At 39.5% G+C, this 16,674-nt stretch overlaps 1 protein-coding gene across 2 annotated transcripts in view; it reads right to left on the reverse strand.

Annotated features, from left to right (window-relative positions):
• Nxt1 (NTF2-related export protein 1) overlaps nucleotides 1-16,674 on the reverse strand; it is a 55,229-nt gene that overhangs the window by 21,853 nt on the left and 16,702 nt on the right. For both annotated transcript variants that reach the window (XM_067146978.2, XM_067146979.2), the window contains exons 2-3: nucleotides 16,154-16,240; nucleotides 3,057-3,201 (exon numbers count right to left, since the gene is read on the reverse strand). In XM_067146978.2, the coding sequence (XP_067003079.1) occupies nucleotides 3,057-3,201; nucleotides 16,154-16,240 (232 nt within the window). The remainder of the gene's footprint in view (nucleotides 1-3,056; nucleotides 3,202-16,153; nucleotides 16,241-16,674) is intronic.

Here is a 16,674-nt window from a genome sequence, read left to right on the forward strand (position 1 = left end):
TCTAACAGCTAGAGCATACTCATTCATGCTCGGAAGCTGTATTTTACTCCCGAGTATTCTATTAGTTTTTTGGGGGTAGTTTTTCCTTCACACTTGAAATGGATGTTACCAAATGTTATTGCGTTACAAATATTACAGTTGTTTCTTAAAAAATATTTGTATTAAAACAAAACGACATAATAATAATAATCAAAAGAGCCATGCTTTAAACTTTGAAAATAATTTCTTCATTTTATTTATAACTTAATCTAATTTCTCATAGTAGATGTCAACCAGCAAGACCAAATGAATAAGTCTCATGGATTGCATTCCTTGGATCTTGTTCAGCACCAGGATCCAATGTACTACTGCAACAACGTCCACATTTCCAGTTGTAGTTCTCTGCTCCAAATGTGGAGTTGTTATTTTCAACTTCCTTGTCGAGATAGGAACACTTACTCAGCGATAACCATTCAGTCAAGATCTAGTAACACATGATGACTGACCTAGTAATGAAGAGTGCCTGAACATATTTGGCGCTCAAAATGAGCGACGAAATATTAAGAACCAGCGCAGAAGACAACCAGCATGACCACCGATGATATAAGAACAGTGCCCACCACAACTAATGTGCATGACCACTGACGACATAAAGAACGCGCTTCCTTGTTCACATGTCTTTACACAACATTTTTTTTCCCATGCTTAGAGCATCGAATAGGCGTTACATTGGCCATGTCAGCTGAAGTGCCTTGTGACAGGTGTTGAGCAGAGATATGCTCGTGGGATGCTTGCTTCTGCATCCCATCACAGGAGATGGTTCTAGACAATATGGCTGCTTACATGTTGTTGTCCAGAACTAAGCTGACAAGTGATCTGCTGAATTGTGGCCTGTCTACCCGCTCTTACCGTCTGAGCTGGTCGACGGCCTTTGTCAACACCACCTATATCACGACAGTTGACCCTGGTGGCTGTGGTTTTGATTTTGATTGAATCCACACTCTCACGGTACACTCTTCATACAATGGCCATTGAAAAGCCAAGTGCCAGCACAACTTCAGAGATGGTGTGGCCAATACATCTGGCACCGGCAATCTGGCCGCATTCAAATGCGCTGAAGTCTCATGCCTTACCCGTCCTGTAATAAACTGCTACTCATACAGCCGGTACAAAGTCTGACGTCCTCATATTAATTTCGCTGGGCCGAGCACAGTGCCATTTCCCCCACAACGGCAATGATCTCTAATTCAATTGCTCACAAGTGTACGTTACTTAATTGAATACATATGTGCCTGAAATTAATTGTGGCTTCATAAATTTAACATAATTATAATTTGCTACATAATTAATTATCAATATAAATGGAAGTAATTGTTAAATATTTTAAATTTACAGAGGTGTAACATGAAACTTCCCAGCAGATTCCACTGTCTTTTGTTTTCTTTCCTATTAGAAAATTCTGACGGTGCTACTCTAGGATCTGTTTTATTTTTCCAGTTTATAATGATGGAATCAGCTTTCATCACCAGTCATAAGATCCAACAATCATCCCCTTTGTTTTGATATTGCTGAAGAAGGTTTAGAATAATGTTTTTTTCCCTGAACATTGTGTTTTTCCATCAATAAATGTGGGCCTTGGTGATTACAAACTTACATATAGCCTAAACTTGCATTCATTTCCTGTCCTACACAGTGTCTTTCTGCAAGTTTTGCTACAGTTGAATCCATAGTGATAGGCCTACGTCTATATTCTTTGTCAAATCTCCCCAGGTTATGTTGAGTGGAAGCAGTTTGAAGGCGACCGCTATGAGGCTGATGTTGTATGCTTGTGCTTCCGCCTTAGAAACATTTCACCCATCTTCTAGTATTGTTAGTACTCGTGCATAATATATTTTCAAATGCCCGCTGAAGCCTGTGATGAATTTCAGCAAGAGGAATGTTCTCTTCAACAAGGTATTCAAAGACTGTACATAGCCGAAAGAAAACATCACTGCTATCCATTTTGTAACAACCTGCTCAAAGTTAATGAAGTCACAATATCTTAATGTATTGTGTCAAGTCTGTAGATTGCAAACGTGCACTTGGTTATACTTTACTAATGGATCATGATTTGTTTCTTTAAATTGTTGCTCATTTATACCAGTATGACCATCGTACTGTCTTTACCTTGAAGACATTCACCAAGCCTTGAGTAAGTTATACGACAAGAGATATGACACCAAGGGTGCTCTTCAGCATAATTTTGCACAAATCATAATAATGCAATATGTGCGTCTGGGAATTCAACATACGTCTCCTCATTCCTTTTGTCCTTGGAAAGGCATGGCGACTTCATGGGTCAATCTTCCCCAAGTATTTCTCTGGTTAGACATGTGAATCATTGCTTTGAAACTTAATCCAGTATGATTTATGATTTGCATAATCCAGCAATACAATGCTTTGAAGTGAGAAAGAAAACTTGGTACCTCCAAAAATGACATTTTAAGACCCTGAAAATCAACCATTTCTGAGATATTTCTAAAATAACACCGTGTTCTTGGAAACGTGACGGAATGGCCAGCCGTAATCATAGAAATATCAGTTCACGATGACCCATTCAACCTTCCCTTTAGCTCTGTAAGAGGCAGTGCCCTAAAAATAGTGGGCCAAACTTCAACAACTGCATATTTTGTGGTGCCCTGTCTGGAGGTACTCAAAAACCACTTTTTTAAGTCTTCAAGGCCTGCTGTGATAGCTTACTTTATAGTTGGATTTTGCTCTAAGATACAATCTAGAACTTCATTCCTCCATTCCCTGCATTCCTCTTCGTTTCTTAATTTTAAAACGTTATCTTTATCACGCATTTTATTTACCCTGTATATTGCACCCTGTGGCGACTTTGTTCAAGTTGTACACTGCACATGGAGCCTGCGGGAAAATGCTAGTGAATATATGAAAAAATGCTTTTTGATGTTAGGAGCAAAGAGGGGCAGAATAAAATAATAACATAACATCTAAGGGCTAACATACATTGAAACTGTAATAATTGATTACTCTTATATATTATATAATCAGAGATTTCACTAAACAGAACAAACCTAAAACTGGCTGAGAGTCCAGAGAAGTGAGGGTGTGTTGTGAAGTTGGCAAGTCTTCAAAAAACTTCTGGATCTGTTCCTTTCCTACAGTCCCATTTCCATTCCATACCAGCACTGCTGTGTCAAGATAATATCTTGACAAGAGCTGAAAATTTGTAATAGAAGTGAGGTATTTAAAAATACAATACAATAAATGAAAATAAAATGTTATTTCTTTAAACATCCTGTACAAATTCTAGACAATAGAACATTTTAAATTACTAAAATATACTGTAGTTCCACTCAAGTTAGGCATAGCTTTCCAGTGCAATTACTCTAATTCATTTCACAATTTAAGGAACAAAATATTATGTTTTACTCAGAATGCTAGCTTAATCAAGAACCAACAATAGGGCTCCAAAATGAACAGCAAACACTGGAAACTAGAGTGACCAAATAATTCCTTAAGAAAGGTTGAAGTACAAACTATAGGGGAATAAGTCTGCTATATCATGGCCTGAAAATATGCAAGCCCATTCTTGAAACCAAAAATTATGAACATTTGTAGAGCCCAAACTTGAGGAAGAGCAAACCTGATAGATCAACCACAGTCCAAAGAGGTAGTCGGATTTTTGAAGGTCAGAAAGAAATCCATTCGACACTCCATGCCGAATGATGTCAGCACTTAAAAGATCTCTGGTCATACATTTAGTGTTTACTTGACAAAATTCATTGAAATTCAGCCACAGATCCTCAAGAGAGATTTAAATTATTCTGCCATCTAGCAGACCTAGAGTAAAATGGAATGGTGAAAGTCACGAACAGGCAGCCAGATGGCATAAAATTCAAATGCCTACATACAGTAGTCGCGGCCATACAATTATCATCATCATTAGTAGCGAATTCTCCCAATACTGAAGGACGTTAAGCAAATAACTCAATCAGTTCTTCTGTGGGTTGTTCTTGTTGTACCAATAAGCTTTCATTCTTTCCGAGAAGGCTTGTTTACGTTCTTCTGACCACTTTGGTCTGTTTTTGTTGTGATGCTCTGATGCAGCTTCCCAACTGTTTACTTTGTGTCTAAAGATGTCTCTTTCTAGAATGTCTGTTGAACTTATGTTTGCATTTTTGAGGTCATTCTGAAGTTCGTTAACTCAGGGTGTTGAGTTCTTCAGTGAGGTTACATAATCTATTATCCCTTTTGTCAATTGATTTTCTGGTAATCTAGTGAGATGAACGAAGAATTTCATTCATCTTTTCCTAATGTCAATTTCGATATTTGAGAACTTTTCTGGTGTTTTGGTTGATTGTAACCTGTAACTGTCTTGGGTGTATCTTGCTCCTAAGATTTTCCTAATGATCTTCCTCTCTTTTTTGATTTAATGATGATAATTGTTGGTTTAAGGGGCCTAACATCTAGGTCATCGGCCCCTAATGGTACGAAATGAGATGAAATTTAATGACAATTTAAGAGTCCAAAGTCTTCCACTGACCAGAATTCAAAATGTGATGACGAAGAATGAATGGGTCAATATGAATTTAAAACAATACGTGGATCTGACCTGCAATGCCCCACATTCCCAGAAACTATCGTAAAACAATAGTATCCTGAGTCGATGATGCATGTTGTCAAAAGGGGTCCAAAATCCAGGTTATCGGCTCCTCATAAGGGTACTTATTGCTAGGAAAGTAGAACCAATGGTATCTGTCATGTTGCAGTACTTATCAAAAGTAGCGTAGACTCACAGGTAATGTAATACGTGCATGTAACGCAGACCTATGGCGTTTCTCACATTGCAGCACTACCTACAGGCAACGCAAACCTATAGTGTTCCTCACATAGTGGGTACCAATCATAGGCAATGCAAACCCACGGTGACGCTCATATAGTGGTACTAATCACAGGCAATGCTCAGACCCGTGGTGTTTCTCACATGTTGTTGTTTGAGTCATCAGTCCATAGACTGGTTTGATGCAGCTCTCCATGCCACCCTATCCTGTGCTAACCTTTTCATTTCTACGTAACTATTGCATCCTACATCTGCTCTAATCTGCTTGTCATATTCATACCTTGGTCGACCCCTACCGTTCTTACCACCTACACTTCCTTCAAAAACCAACTGAACAAGTCCTGGGTGTCTTAAGATGTGTCCTATCATTCTATCTCTTCTTCTCGTCAAATTTCCTATCTTCCAAATTTAGCCAAATCGATCTCCTCTCACCAATTCGACTCAGTATCTTTTCATTCGTGATTCGATCTATCCATCTCACCTTCAGCATTCTTCTGTAACACCACATTTCAAAAGCTTCTATTTTCTTTCTTTTTGAGCTAGTTATCGTCCATGTTTCACTTCCATACAATGCCACGCTCCATACGAAAGTCTTCAAAAACATCTTTCTAATTCCGATATCAATGTTTAAAGTGAGCAAATTTCTTTTCTTAAGAAAACTCTTCCTTGCTTGTGCTAGTCTGCATTTTATGTCCTCCTTACTTCTGCCATCGTTAGATATTTTACTACCCAAAATGGAACTAATTACAGGCAATGTAAGCCCGTGGTGTTCCGCATGTAGTGGTGCTAATCACAGGTACTGTAAATCCCACCCTGATTCACACTCTGTTGCTACTAATCACAAACCTATTGCGTATCTAACATGGTACTACTCGCAAGTAAAGGCGACCCATGGAGTACCCCGTGTGAGGGTACTAATTACAAGTTGTCATATGGTTCTAATTCGATCATCCCTTGGTCGCCCCTTATGACAGGCACGGGGGGATGTGTGTTTGGTCCGCGAGAGCTCTTTTATTTCGCTCAAGTCCGCCAACAAGCCGGTAAGGAGCCCCCTACCCGCCACCTGGGAGTATCACCTCTCCCCCTGCTACGTCAGTGTAGTAGGTTTGTGGCTTTTTGATTTCTTCAAGTTCATGTTTTCTGTTGAGTGCCAGTATTTCAATTGTGTAACAGGACTGGTTTCATGACTGTGTTGTAATGCCCAATTTTTGTATGTCTTGACATGGTTTTTTTTTGTTGTAGATGTCTGGGACTAACACTAATGCTTTTTTAATTTTTTGGAGACAAGTTTGTTGTGAGATCTTTTCAAGGCCTGTTGGTTTGATAAATTCTCCGAGGTATTTAAAATAAGGGACCCTGTCAATTGTACCATATTTTGTTCTCAGGCTCTTGATGTCTGTCTTTAAACATAAGAATTCAGTTTTCTCGAACGATATCTGTAGTCCCACCTTTTCTGCACTTTCTTTAAGTATCTCGAGCTGTTTAATGGCAGTATCATCATCCTCTGTTAGTATTGCTAGATCATCTGCAAAAACGAGGTATGTAGAGGTTATCTTTGGGAAAGCCCAGTCGGATTGGCTTCTAAAACACATTTCTAGAGTTCTTTCTCATATTCTTCCATAACGTTGTCTAGGACAACGTTGAACAGAATAGGAGAGAGTCCATCACCTTGTCTCATGCTTGTTTGAATGTCAAAGGATTCTGAGATTTCACCCCTAAATTTCACTTTAGATTTTTTGCCAGTCAGTGTTTGTTTTATGAGTTCACGAGTTTTGGGATCTAGTCCCCTCTCTTGTAGAATTTGGAACAGTGAGGACTTGTTGATCGAATCTTAAGCCTTTTTGAAATCTACAAATGTGCACACGAGGGTTTTTTTGTCTAATAGATCGCATTTTGAGTATGGTTTTGAGGTTAAAAATTTGTTCGGGACATGACCTATTTGGTCCAAATCCTGCTTGATATTCAGCTAATTTGGGTTCTAATTGCTTTTGTGTTCTGTGAAAGAGACATGCTGATCATTTTGTACGTGATAGCTGACATATACAAGAGAGATCCCTCTTATAATATATGTGCATCTGATTTGTCATTTCTTTTTTAATATAGTGGATGGATTAGAGTAATCCTCCAGTCATCAGGGAGCTTTTCAGTTTGCCAAATGTTCTGAATTATTTATGTAATTTCTCTGAGTGAATTTGGGCTTAAATTTTTCAAAAGTTCAGCTACAATTCAGTCTTCCCCTGATGCTTTGTTGTTTTTAAGTTTCTTGATGTGTGAATAAATTTCTTCTTGTGTTGGTGGTGACGAATTTTCTAGTGTGATTTCTGGCTGCATTTTTGGGAATCTCTCTGTAGGTTCTGGACAATTTAAAAGCTGTGAAAAATATGTGGCTAGTTCCTGGCAATTTCCTTTACTTGTTAAGGCCAGTTTACCATCTCGTTTCTGAAAGCAAAGATTCCCTGGAGAAAACCCTTTGACTTGGTTCACGAAGGTTTTGTAAAAATTGTGCATGTTGTAATTTTTGAAATTGTCTTCCACTGACTTCAGTTGATTGTTGACGTATTTCCATTTATTTTGTCTCAGAATCTTAAATGCTTGTTTGCAAACATCAAAAAATTACTTCTGCACCTTTCCTGATTTGTTGCAATTGTAGTTTTGAAATGCCTTCTTCCTTTCTTCTAGTGCGCTCTCACATTTTTGATTCCACCAAGGGTGTTTTGGTTTCTTGTGAAGAGGGATGAGATCTTTCGCCGTTATTGTCTTAGTTTGAAATTTCTCCCAATTCTCTGCAGGTTGTTCTTCGCATTCTTCTGTTATTTTGTATAGATCATATTTGGTGATCACTATCATTTTCCTATTGAATTTTCTCTTTGGTGTGAATTCAATTTTGATTCTGGTTAAATAATGATCCAAATCGATGTTAGCACTTCTGCACACTTGCACATTGTGAATTTCCTTTTGGTGATCATATGATATTGACATAGGATCAATCTGAAATTCTCCCAAATAGTGCACGAGTGATAGCTTTTTTCCCCTTTGCTTTTTGGGATTTTTCTGGAGTGAAGTTGACATAATTTTCAAGTTTTTTATTGGCATAATCCAATGAGACGTGTGCCATTCTTATGGGTGAACCTGTGTGCCGGATAGTCTCCCACTGTCTTAGTGCATTTGTGTTCCCTGCAAATTTGTGCATCGAAATCACCGAGTAGATTTGGGATTTTGGCTATCTCTGTTTCAAGTTCTTCCCAGAATCTTTCTAGCTTTTTGGGCTTTTTTAAATTGTCATCATTTGTTGGTGCATGGACATTAATAAAGTTGTAGCTTTTGTTTGTGTTTGATCCTTAGTCATAAGTCTATTGTTGACGGGTTTCACCTCTTTTACGGATTCTAAAACTTTTTTGTCTACAACGAAGGCCATGTCAAATAGTGTTGCTCTTTCGCAAATTTTCCCGTTTGTTCCACTTTTGAAGATCCTGAAATTATTGTAGTCTATAGTTTCTGAATCTGTGAAACGTGTTTCTTGCAGGCCCAGAATTTGGATTTAATGCTTTGTGAGTTCTGTTGTGAGATTGTATAGTTTTCCTGTTTAAATCAATGTCTGAATGTTGAAAGTGCCAATGTAAGTGTGTGTTTTCCATGGAAGTTTACCAGAGCTCTCCGACTTGCTCTCTCGTAGAAGTCCAAGCTTCCCAGAATCCGAATGCTTGTGTGCCATATTAGCATTGGTGGATCGTCCACCCGTAGCAATGTTCTTTTTACTTATACGAGTCATGATTGCTTGTAATCAATCTTCCAGCTTTGACTAGTGGTGTATAACCAAGAATTGTTAGTTCATGGAGCATGTTTACAGCCGCACTTCTGGTGAATACATATATAGACAAGTTTACTGTAGCCCTTCACTGCCACATTGGTCATAGATACTATTTCAACCCCATATAGACAAAACATTATGACAATATATTTTATCTTTAACCCCATTAGACATCCTAGACATTCGGATGCTCTAATCATTAATAACATCTTTTTGACATACCCCAATGTCTAATGGCTACAACATTGTAATATATCAGCTGATGATGGCCATAGGTGGCCGAAAATGGTACTGATGTGAAACTGCTCATTATAAATAAAGTATTGATAAGTGAAACATCTTTCTTGTCTATATATGTGCATCCAATCAATACAAAAATGAAACCTATAAATAATGATACCTCTGGTGAATTGACGCTGACCACTTTGCTGCTTGCTGCAAGTCAGATGCGAAGTGGTTTTAAATTGGTTCTTCTGCGCTCTCTGCTGTTGGGATATACCCTCTTCTGCCGCCGAGGCCGGTGATCAATTTTCTCTTTACCTCCGGTGATCCTTGAGTGTTTATTTGGCTAAGCCTTATTCGCACCTGTCCTCCATATCCATCACAGGAACTTCCCTTAAAAGCCAGTGGGACATGCCGTGTTGGGGTTGAGATGCCCCCACCCCAGTGTCTCACGCGGGGTTGTGCTTAGCTCTTATGATTATTATTGTTGATATGGAAATACCGTGGAGCATAGAGGTATAAGAAGGTGCGGGCATGAATGGGTGGACAGAGAAATGAACAAAGTATAATTTAAAACTCCAAAATTTGAAATTGGATTTCTTTCCTGTTTTTTTTTGTGTGTGTTTATTTTCAGACTTTAAACTTTGTTAAACAAATAACAGTTGGATCGTCAGAAGGGGAGCTTTTCAGCTCTTATACAAATAGTTAATCAAATCAGGTACAATAGACATAACGATTTTTAAGAGATGAGTTAGGTAGCTCAAACGTTACATTATTATCAAGAGCACTACTGCTCCAATCAATTACAAGTCAAGAGACTAGGCTCCAAAATTTACAACATTCGAATGGTTCATGTTTGTGGGTTACTGTAGTCACGTCCTAGTTCGTTAACCATGGGCAACGGCTGAGTGGCCTAGTAAGTGGTCCTGAGAGTCGGGATACCAGTTGCTATGGAATGGGAGTGGGCATCTCGGACATATTCTGAGTCATGGCCCTCCTTGTGCTCAGGCGGCTAGGACTATACAATTCACCGGTGGCCCATAACCCGTTAGAGGAGAGATCCTCACTTGGACTATGTGCAAGTAGGGTAGCATCCTGCTACATGAATTTACCGAGCTCAGAACATTTTAAGCAAACCTCGGATCTATGGGAGTAATGGAGTCCCACTCCCATTTGACAGGCGAGGGACTCCTTGGAAACAACTTGGCGAACGAAATGGAATTTGATGGGGAGCTATCAATATTAATGGGGCTTATAGAAGAAAGAAGGTAGAACTGGCTGAGTCAGCAAAGAGGATGCATCTGGATGTGCTAGGAGTAAGTGATATTCGGGTAAGGGGAGAAAATGAGGAAGACAGCAGATTATAAAGAGTACTTGACGGGTGTTAGAAAGGGAAGGGCAGAGTCTGGGGAAGGCCTCCTTATCAGGAACACCATTGCACGCAACATAGTTTCTGTTAGGCACATAAATGAGCGAATGATGTGGGTAGATTTGTCAGTTGGAGGAATTAGGACAAGAATTGTGTCCATGTATTCACCATGTGAGGGTGCAGATGAGGATGAAGTTGACAAGTTTTATGAAGCATTGAGTGACATCGTGGCCAGGGCCAACAGCGAGGATAGAATAGTGCTAATGGACGATTTCAATGCGAGAGTTGGGAATAGAACTGAAGGATATGAAAGGGTGATTGGTAAATGTGGGAGAAGATAGGAAGCTAATGGGAATGGGAACCGTTTGCTGGACTTCTGTGCTAGCATGGGTTTAGCTGTTACGAATACATTCTTCAAGCATAAGGCTATTCACTGCTACACATGGGAGGCTAGGGGTACCAGATCTATAATAGACTATATCTTAACAGACTTTGAATTCAGGAAATCTGTTAGGAATGTACGAGTTTTTCGCGGATTTTTCGATGATACAGACCACTATCTGATCTGTAGTGAACTAAGTATCTCTAGGCCTAGGGTAGAGAAAGTGAAATCTGTCTGCAAACGAATAAGAGTAGAAAATCTCCAGGACGAGGAAATTAGACAGAAGTACATGGATATGATTAATGAGAAGTTTCGAAAGTAGACAGTAAGCAGATTCAGGATATAGAAAGTGAATGGATGGCATACAGGGATGCCATAGTAGAAACAGCAAGAGAATGCCTAGGAACAACTGTGTGTAAAGATGGGAAAAGGCGAACTTCTTGGTGGAATGATGAAGTGAGAGCAGCCTGTAAACGTAAAAAGAAGGCTTATCAGAAATGGCTCCAAACAAGGGCCGAGGCAGACAGGGATTTGTACGTAGATGAAAGAAACAGAGCGAAACAAATAGTTGTTGAATCCAAAAATAAATCAAGGGAAGATTTTGGTAATAACCTGGAAAGGCTAGGTCAAGCAGCAGGGAAACCTTTCTGGACAGTAATAAAGGATCTTAGGAAGGGAGGGAAAAAGGAAATGAACAGTGTTTTGAGTAATTCAGGTGAACTCAAAATAGATCCCAGGGAATCACTGGAGAGGTGGAGGGAATATTTTGAACATCTTCTCAATGTAAAAGGAAATCATCCTGGTAGTGTTGCAAACAGCCAAGCTCATGGGGAGGAGGAAAATGATGTTGGTGAAATTATGCTTGAGGAAGTTGAAAGGATGGTAAATAAACTCCGTCGTCATAAGGCAGCAGGAATAGATGAAATTAGACTGAAATGGTGAAGTATAGTGGGAAGGCAGGGATGAAATGGCTTCATAGAGTAGTAAAATTAGCGTGGAGCGTTGGTAAGGTACCTTCAGATTGGACAAAAGCAGTAATTGCACCTATCTATAAGCAAGGGAACGGGAAGGATTGCAACAACTATCGAGGTATTTCATGGATTAGTATACCATGCAAAGCATTCACTGGCATCTTGGAAGGGAGGGTGCGATCAGTGGTTGAGAAGAAGTTGGATTGAAACCATTGTGGTTTCAGACTATAAAGGGGCTGTCATTATCAGATTTTCAGTATGCGCCAGGTAATTGAAACATGCTACGAGAGGAATAGACAGTTTTGTTTACGTTCCGTAGATCTAGGGGACGCATATGACAGGCTACCGAGGGAAAAGATGTTCATCATACTGGGAGACTATGGGATTAAGGGTAGATTATTAAGATCAATCAAAGGCATTTATGTTGACAATTGGACTGCGGCGAGAATTGGTGGTACAATGCGTTCTTGGTTCAGGGTACTTACTGGAGTTCTGTAATCTTTCACCTTTGTTGTTCGTAGTTTTCATGGATTATCTGAAAGGTATAAAATGGCAGGGAGGGATTCAGTTAGGTTGAAATATAGTAAGCAGTCTGGCATATGCTGACGGCTTGGTCTTAATAGTAGATTGTGTCGAAAGCCTGCAGTATAATATTTTGGAACTTGAAAATAGGTGCAATGAGTATGGTATGAAAATTAGCCTCTCGAAGACTAAATTGATGTCAGTAGGTAAGAAATTCAACAGAATTGAATGTCAGATTGGTGATACAAAGCTAGAACAGGTCAATAATTTCAAGTATTTAGGTTGTGTGTTCTCCCAGGATGGTAATATAGTAAGTGCGATTAAATCAAGGTGTAGTAAAGCTAATGCAGTGAGCTTGCAGTTGCGATCAGCAGTATTTTGTAAGAAGGAAGTCAGCTCCCAGACGAAACTATCTTTACATCGGTCTGTTTTCAGATCAACTTTGCTTTATGGGAGCGAAAGCTGGGTGGACTCAGGAAATCTTATTCATAAGTTAGAAGTAACAGACATGAAAGTAGCACGAATGATTGCTGGTACAAACAGGTGAAAACAATGGCAGGAGGGTACTCGGAATGAGGAGATAAAGGCTAATTTAGGAATGAACTCGATGGATGAAGCTGTATGCAGAAACCGGCTTCAGTGGTGGGGTTATGTGAGGCGAATAGAGGAGGATAGGTTACCTAGGAGAATAATGGACTCTGCTATAGAGGGTAAGAGAAGTAGAGGGAGACCAAGACGACGATGGTTAGACTCGGTTTCTAACGATTTAAATATAAGAGGTATAGAACTAAATGAGGCCACAACACTAGTTGCAAATCGAGGATTGTGGCGACGTTTAGTAAATTCTCAGGGGCTTGCGGACTGAACGCTGAAAGGCATAACGGTCTATAATGATAATGTATGTATGTAGAGAGAGTGTCTTTGCTCCACACTATTAATTAGGTGACTAATCTCCAAAATTTACAAGATTCAAGCCTCTAGAAGACACAATCTATTTTTTTTTTTTTTACAAAAACAAACAGTAGTTACTGTCTTATCCGCTCCACAGTCTAAGTTACATTTACATACGAAGACAAAATAATAAATTTAACAGGGGCATTCTACATGGCCTTAATAAAATATAAAATGTTAATAAACTTATTGGCCGAAAATCAAAATGTTAGGAGTCAAACTCTTGCACTGCTTTGAAGTTCACTTGAAAATACATAAAACCCTATGTGGGCTTATAGCCCGAAATTACAGGGGCTAAGCCTATACTACAGAGATTACTAGATGGAAAGTTTTAAATTACAAAATTTTTGAAGTTTACAAAATCACAGTCACCTCAAAACCAAGTCGAAGGGGAATACAAGAGGGTTCACCACTCTTTATTCCCTAAGTTAGACTACGGTCGGAGACCAGATTGAAAATTTACATTGAAAGATTATATTATTACTTACATTTTATGGCCTTCATTGGACCAGTCTAGCCAACTTGGAAAGGCAAAGGTGGTGATGGTGAATGCATCAACTTTAGACCAATACGTTTATTATGTCAGATGATTAATTAATATTTCTTTGACTTTAGTGTTCATGACTGTCGCCTACGCAACATCATATAAATTTCTACATACCAATGCAGCTTTGTCAAAGGGATCAGAACAAGACCTAGTTAAAGGTAACCGATTTTAATACCTTGGATCACTCATCACCGCAGAGAGACATTACCAGACATTCGAGCACAGGTAAATGCTATGTGACAAGAAAATTCCCACCCACCTGAACGGAAAATCCACAAATCCATGGTCCGATAAGTTGCATTCTATGGGTTGGAATGCTGGACTATATATATAAAAAGCACGAGCAGATTCTACAGGGCATGGAGATGAAAATGTATGTTGGTCAATGGGTCTTACAAAATTGGACCATGTCAGGAATGAACATGTCCGAAGACGATTGGGAGTGGTACCTACTCCAGTGAAGATGCGAGAAGCATGACTTAGATGGTATAGTCATGTCATCTGAAGCCCTGCAGACTCAATAATACATACAGCCCTCCAATTTGATACTCAAAGTTCATGCTCCCAAGGTCATCCAAGAAGCGATGGTTTGACTGCATCAAGGAAGAAATGAGTCTTGTAGGCATAACTGAAGCCAAGGCCCTTGACCGCAGGAAGTGGAGGATGACATCTTTAAAAGCGGACCAATGCGGGACTAAACGCTGACCTGTTGTGTTTATCCTATTAATGTTTCCAGAGGTGCCAACTCTGAAGTGGATTATCAGTAATCGCCCTCCGTCCTCGAGAGAAATTTCGAGTCAAGTCCAAAGCATACTCCTTCCTTCTTGATAAAGACACCACTTTTGCCCTCCCCTCTAGCGATCTATCCAAAAGTATACCATATTACACAATAACATTTGCATGCAACCTGTTGGTTCTGTGATAAAACATTCCTTGTAGCTTGTTTCTCACACAGCAGCTGCTTTTCAGTGTAGTTTTTCTTGAAGCATCCTTCCGACTGTGATGACATTTTTGTTTTCTGAACCATAAGCGATACTGTGCTTAATGTAGGCCTCACTTCTTTCTCAACCTTTCTGTCAACTGTCAGGTACACTTAATACAGCAAATACAACATTACTGAAGGATTTGTAGTGGAGAAGAGCAGCGCCTGAGCTCCTTCATTCACAATGCTTATGGGTAGCAAAAGGAAGTCAGAATCGAATAAGCATCGTTGCCAACTCACAAGCATTAAAATAAGGATGATTTAGGAGAAAGGCTCGAAAGGACTCAACATTTTTCATTTTCTTTTGTTTCCATTGAAAGTTATTTTTTCATGATAATGTCAGCTTTTCCATAATAATTACGGACAATCCGTAATAGTTGGCACCTCTGTGTTTCTATACATGACTTGATCAGTCACTTTTTTGTTCCTTTCCATTGCTTATAAACTGTGCTAATGCAACTCTTATGCACCTGTCATGCAATGATACATTTTGTCTGCTGTAGGTCCCTCCTGGGTTGTGAAGGGTAGTACTAATTCATTATGACTTTGATGATAACAATAATAATAATGCTATTTGCTTTACATGTTACTAACAACTTTTCGGTTTTCGGAGACGCCGAGGTGCCGGAACTTAGTCCCGCAGGAGTTCTTTTACGTGCCCGTAAATCTACTAACATGAGCTGACGTATTTGAGCACCTTCAAATACCACCGGACTGAGCCAGGATCGAACCTCCCAAGTTGGGGTCAGAAGGCCAGCGCCTCAACCGTCTGAGCCACTCAGTCCGGCATTATGACTTTGATTTGGACGACCGTATCAATTTGCTCAACACTGAATTCAACATTTTGAAGGCTATCCCTACTTTCAATACAATGCTATGAAGTGACACCAAACTCTTATGTCACACTACAACATAATTTATTCCATTCTTTCTATTTGCTATTTGCTTTACGTCGCACTGACACAGAAAGGTCTTATGTCGACGATGGGATAGGATAGGCCTAGGAAGTGGAAGGAAGCGACCGTGGCCTTAATTAAGGTAGAGCCCCGGCATTTGCCTGGTGTGAAAATGGGAAACCACGGAAAACCATCTTCAGGGCTGCCGACAGTGGGGCTCGAACCCACTATCTCCCAATTACTGGATACTGGTCGCACTTAAGCGACTGCAGCTATCGAGCTCGGTATTCTTTCTTTCTACATTGTGTGAAATAATCTTGAAGTTCCCCATTGGCAATGGAGGGAAATGAATGCCTGCATTAACAATGAACATTGACTGGCTACTTCTCCTGCAATGAACCATACTCTAACATTCTTATTCTCTTTCTCAAGTACTATCCTTGTTTTAACTATTATTTATCATGTTATATTCACCTGTTCCTTTATATCGTCTTCGTCAGCTCCTCACAAGAGGTTGGCAACAGGAAAGGCATATGGCCATAAAAACAAGCCATATAATTTCATCTCACCTCATTCCTAAGCCCGAATCAGTAAACAAAACTAAGGGGTAGACATACACACATGTTCACTTGTACATTAAATCAGTAAATTTTGCACATCAGTTTATATTTTACTTACATGCCGCCTTCTATCAACACTCTCATAGTAATGCTTTGTGAAGTCCTCCGCAGTGCGACAAGCCTGATCAACTTTGCTTTTAAAATCCTGCAAAGAAAAAGATGAACAAATAAATATGAAATGCAAAAACATGGCAAACCCAAACCGAAAGAATGCCACTAAAGGAGCACAGATGTTGATTTCTGCATAGTTCCCAAAGAGTACATGTCAAAAGTAATCCTTGGTGGAATGTAACTCTTCCTGCCATGTTTTCATCACATGCTTCAGAGTAAGATTTTTATTACCACAGTCCATGGACAAAATATACATACCAATATATTTGGTCCGTTATTGGACATTATAAATTTTCCAGCTAACTCATTTCTGGTTGCCAGCGTTTCGCCCCAGTATGCCAAGTTGGGCTCATCAGTTGGTAAATGGCACACCAGAGGTGCCAACCTCTGAAGTGGATTATCAGTAATCGCCCTCCGCCGCCGAGAAAATCTTTTAGTCAAGTCCAAAGCATGCTCCTTCCTTCTTGA

Source organism: Anabrus simplex, chromosome 5 (assembly GCF_040414725.1).
Source record: "Anabrus simplex isolate iqAnaSimp1 chromosome 5, ASM4041472v1, whole genome shotgun sequence".
NCBI classification, from domain to species: domain Eukaryota; kingdom Metazoa; phylum Arthropoda; class Insecta; order Orthoptera; family Tettigoniidae; genus Anabrus; species Anabrus simplex.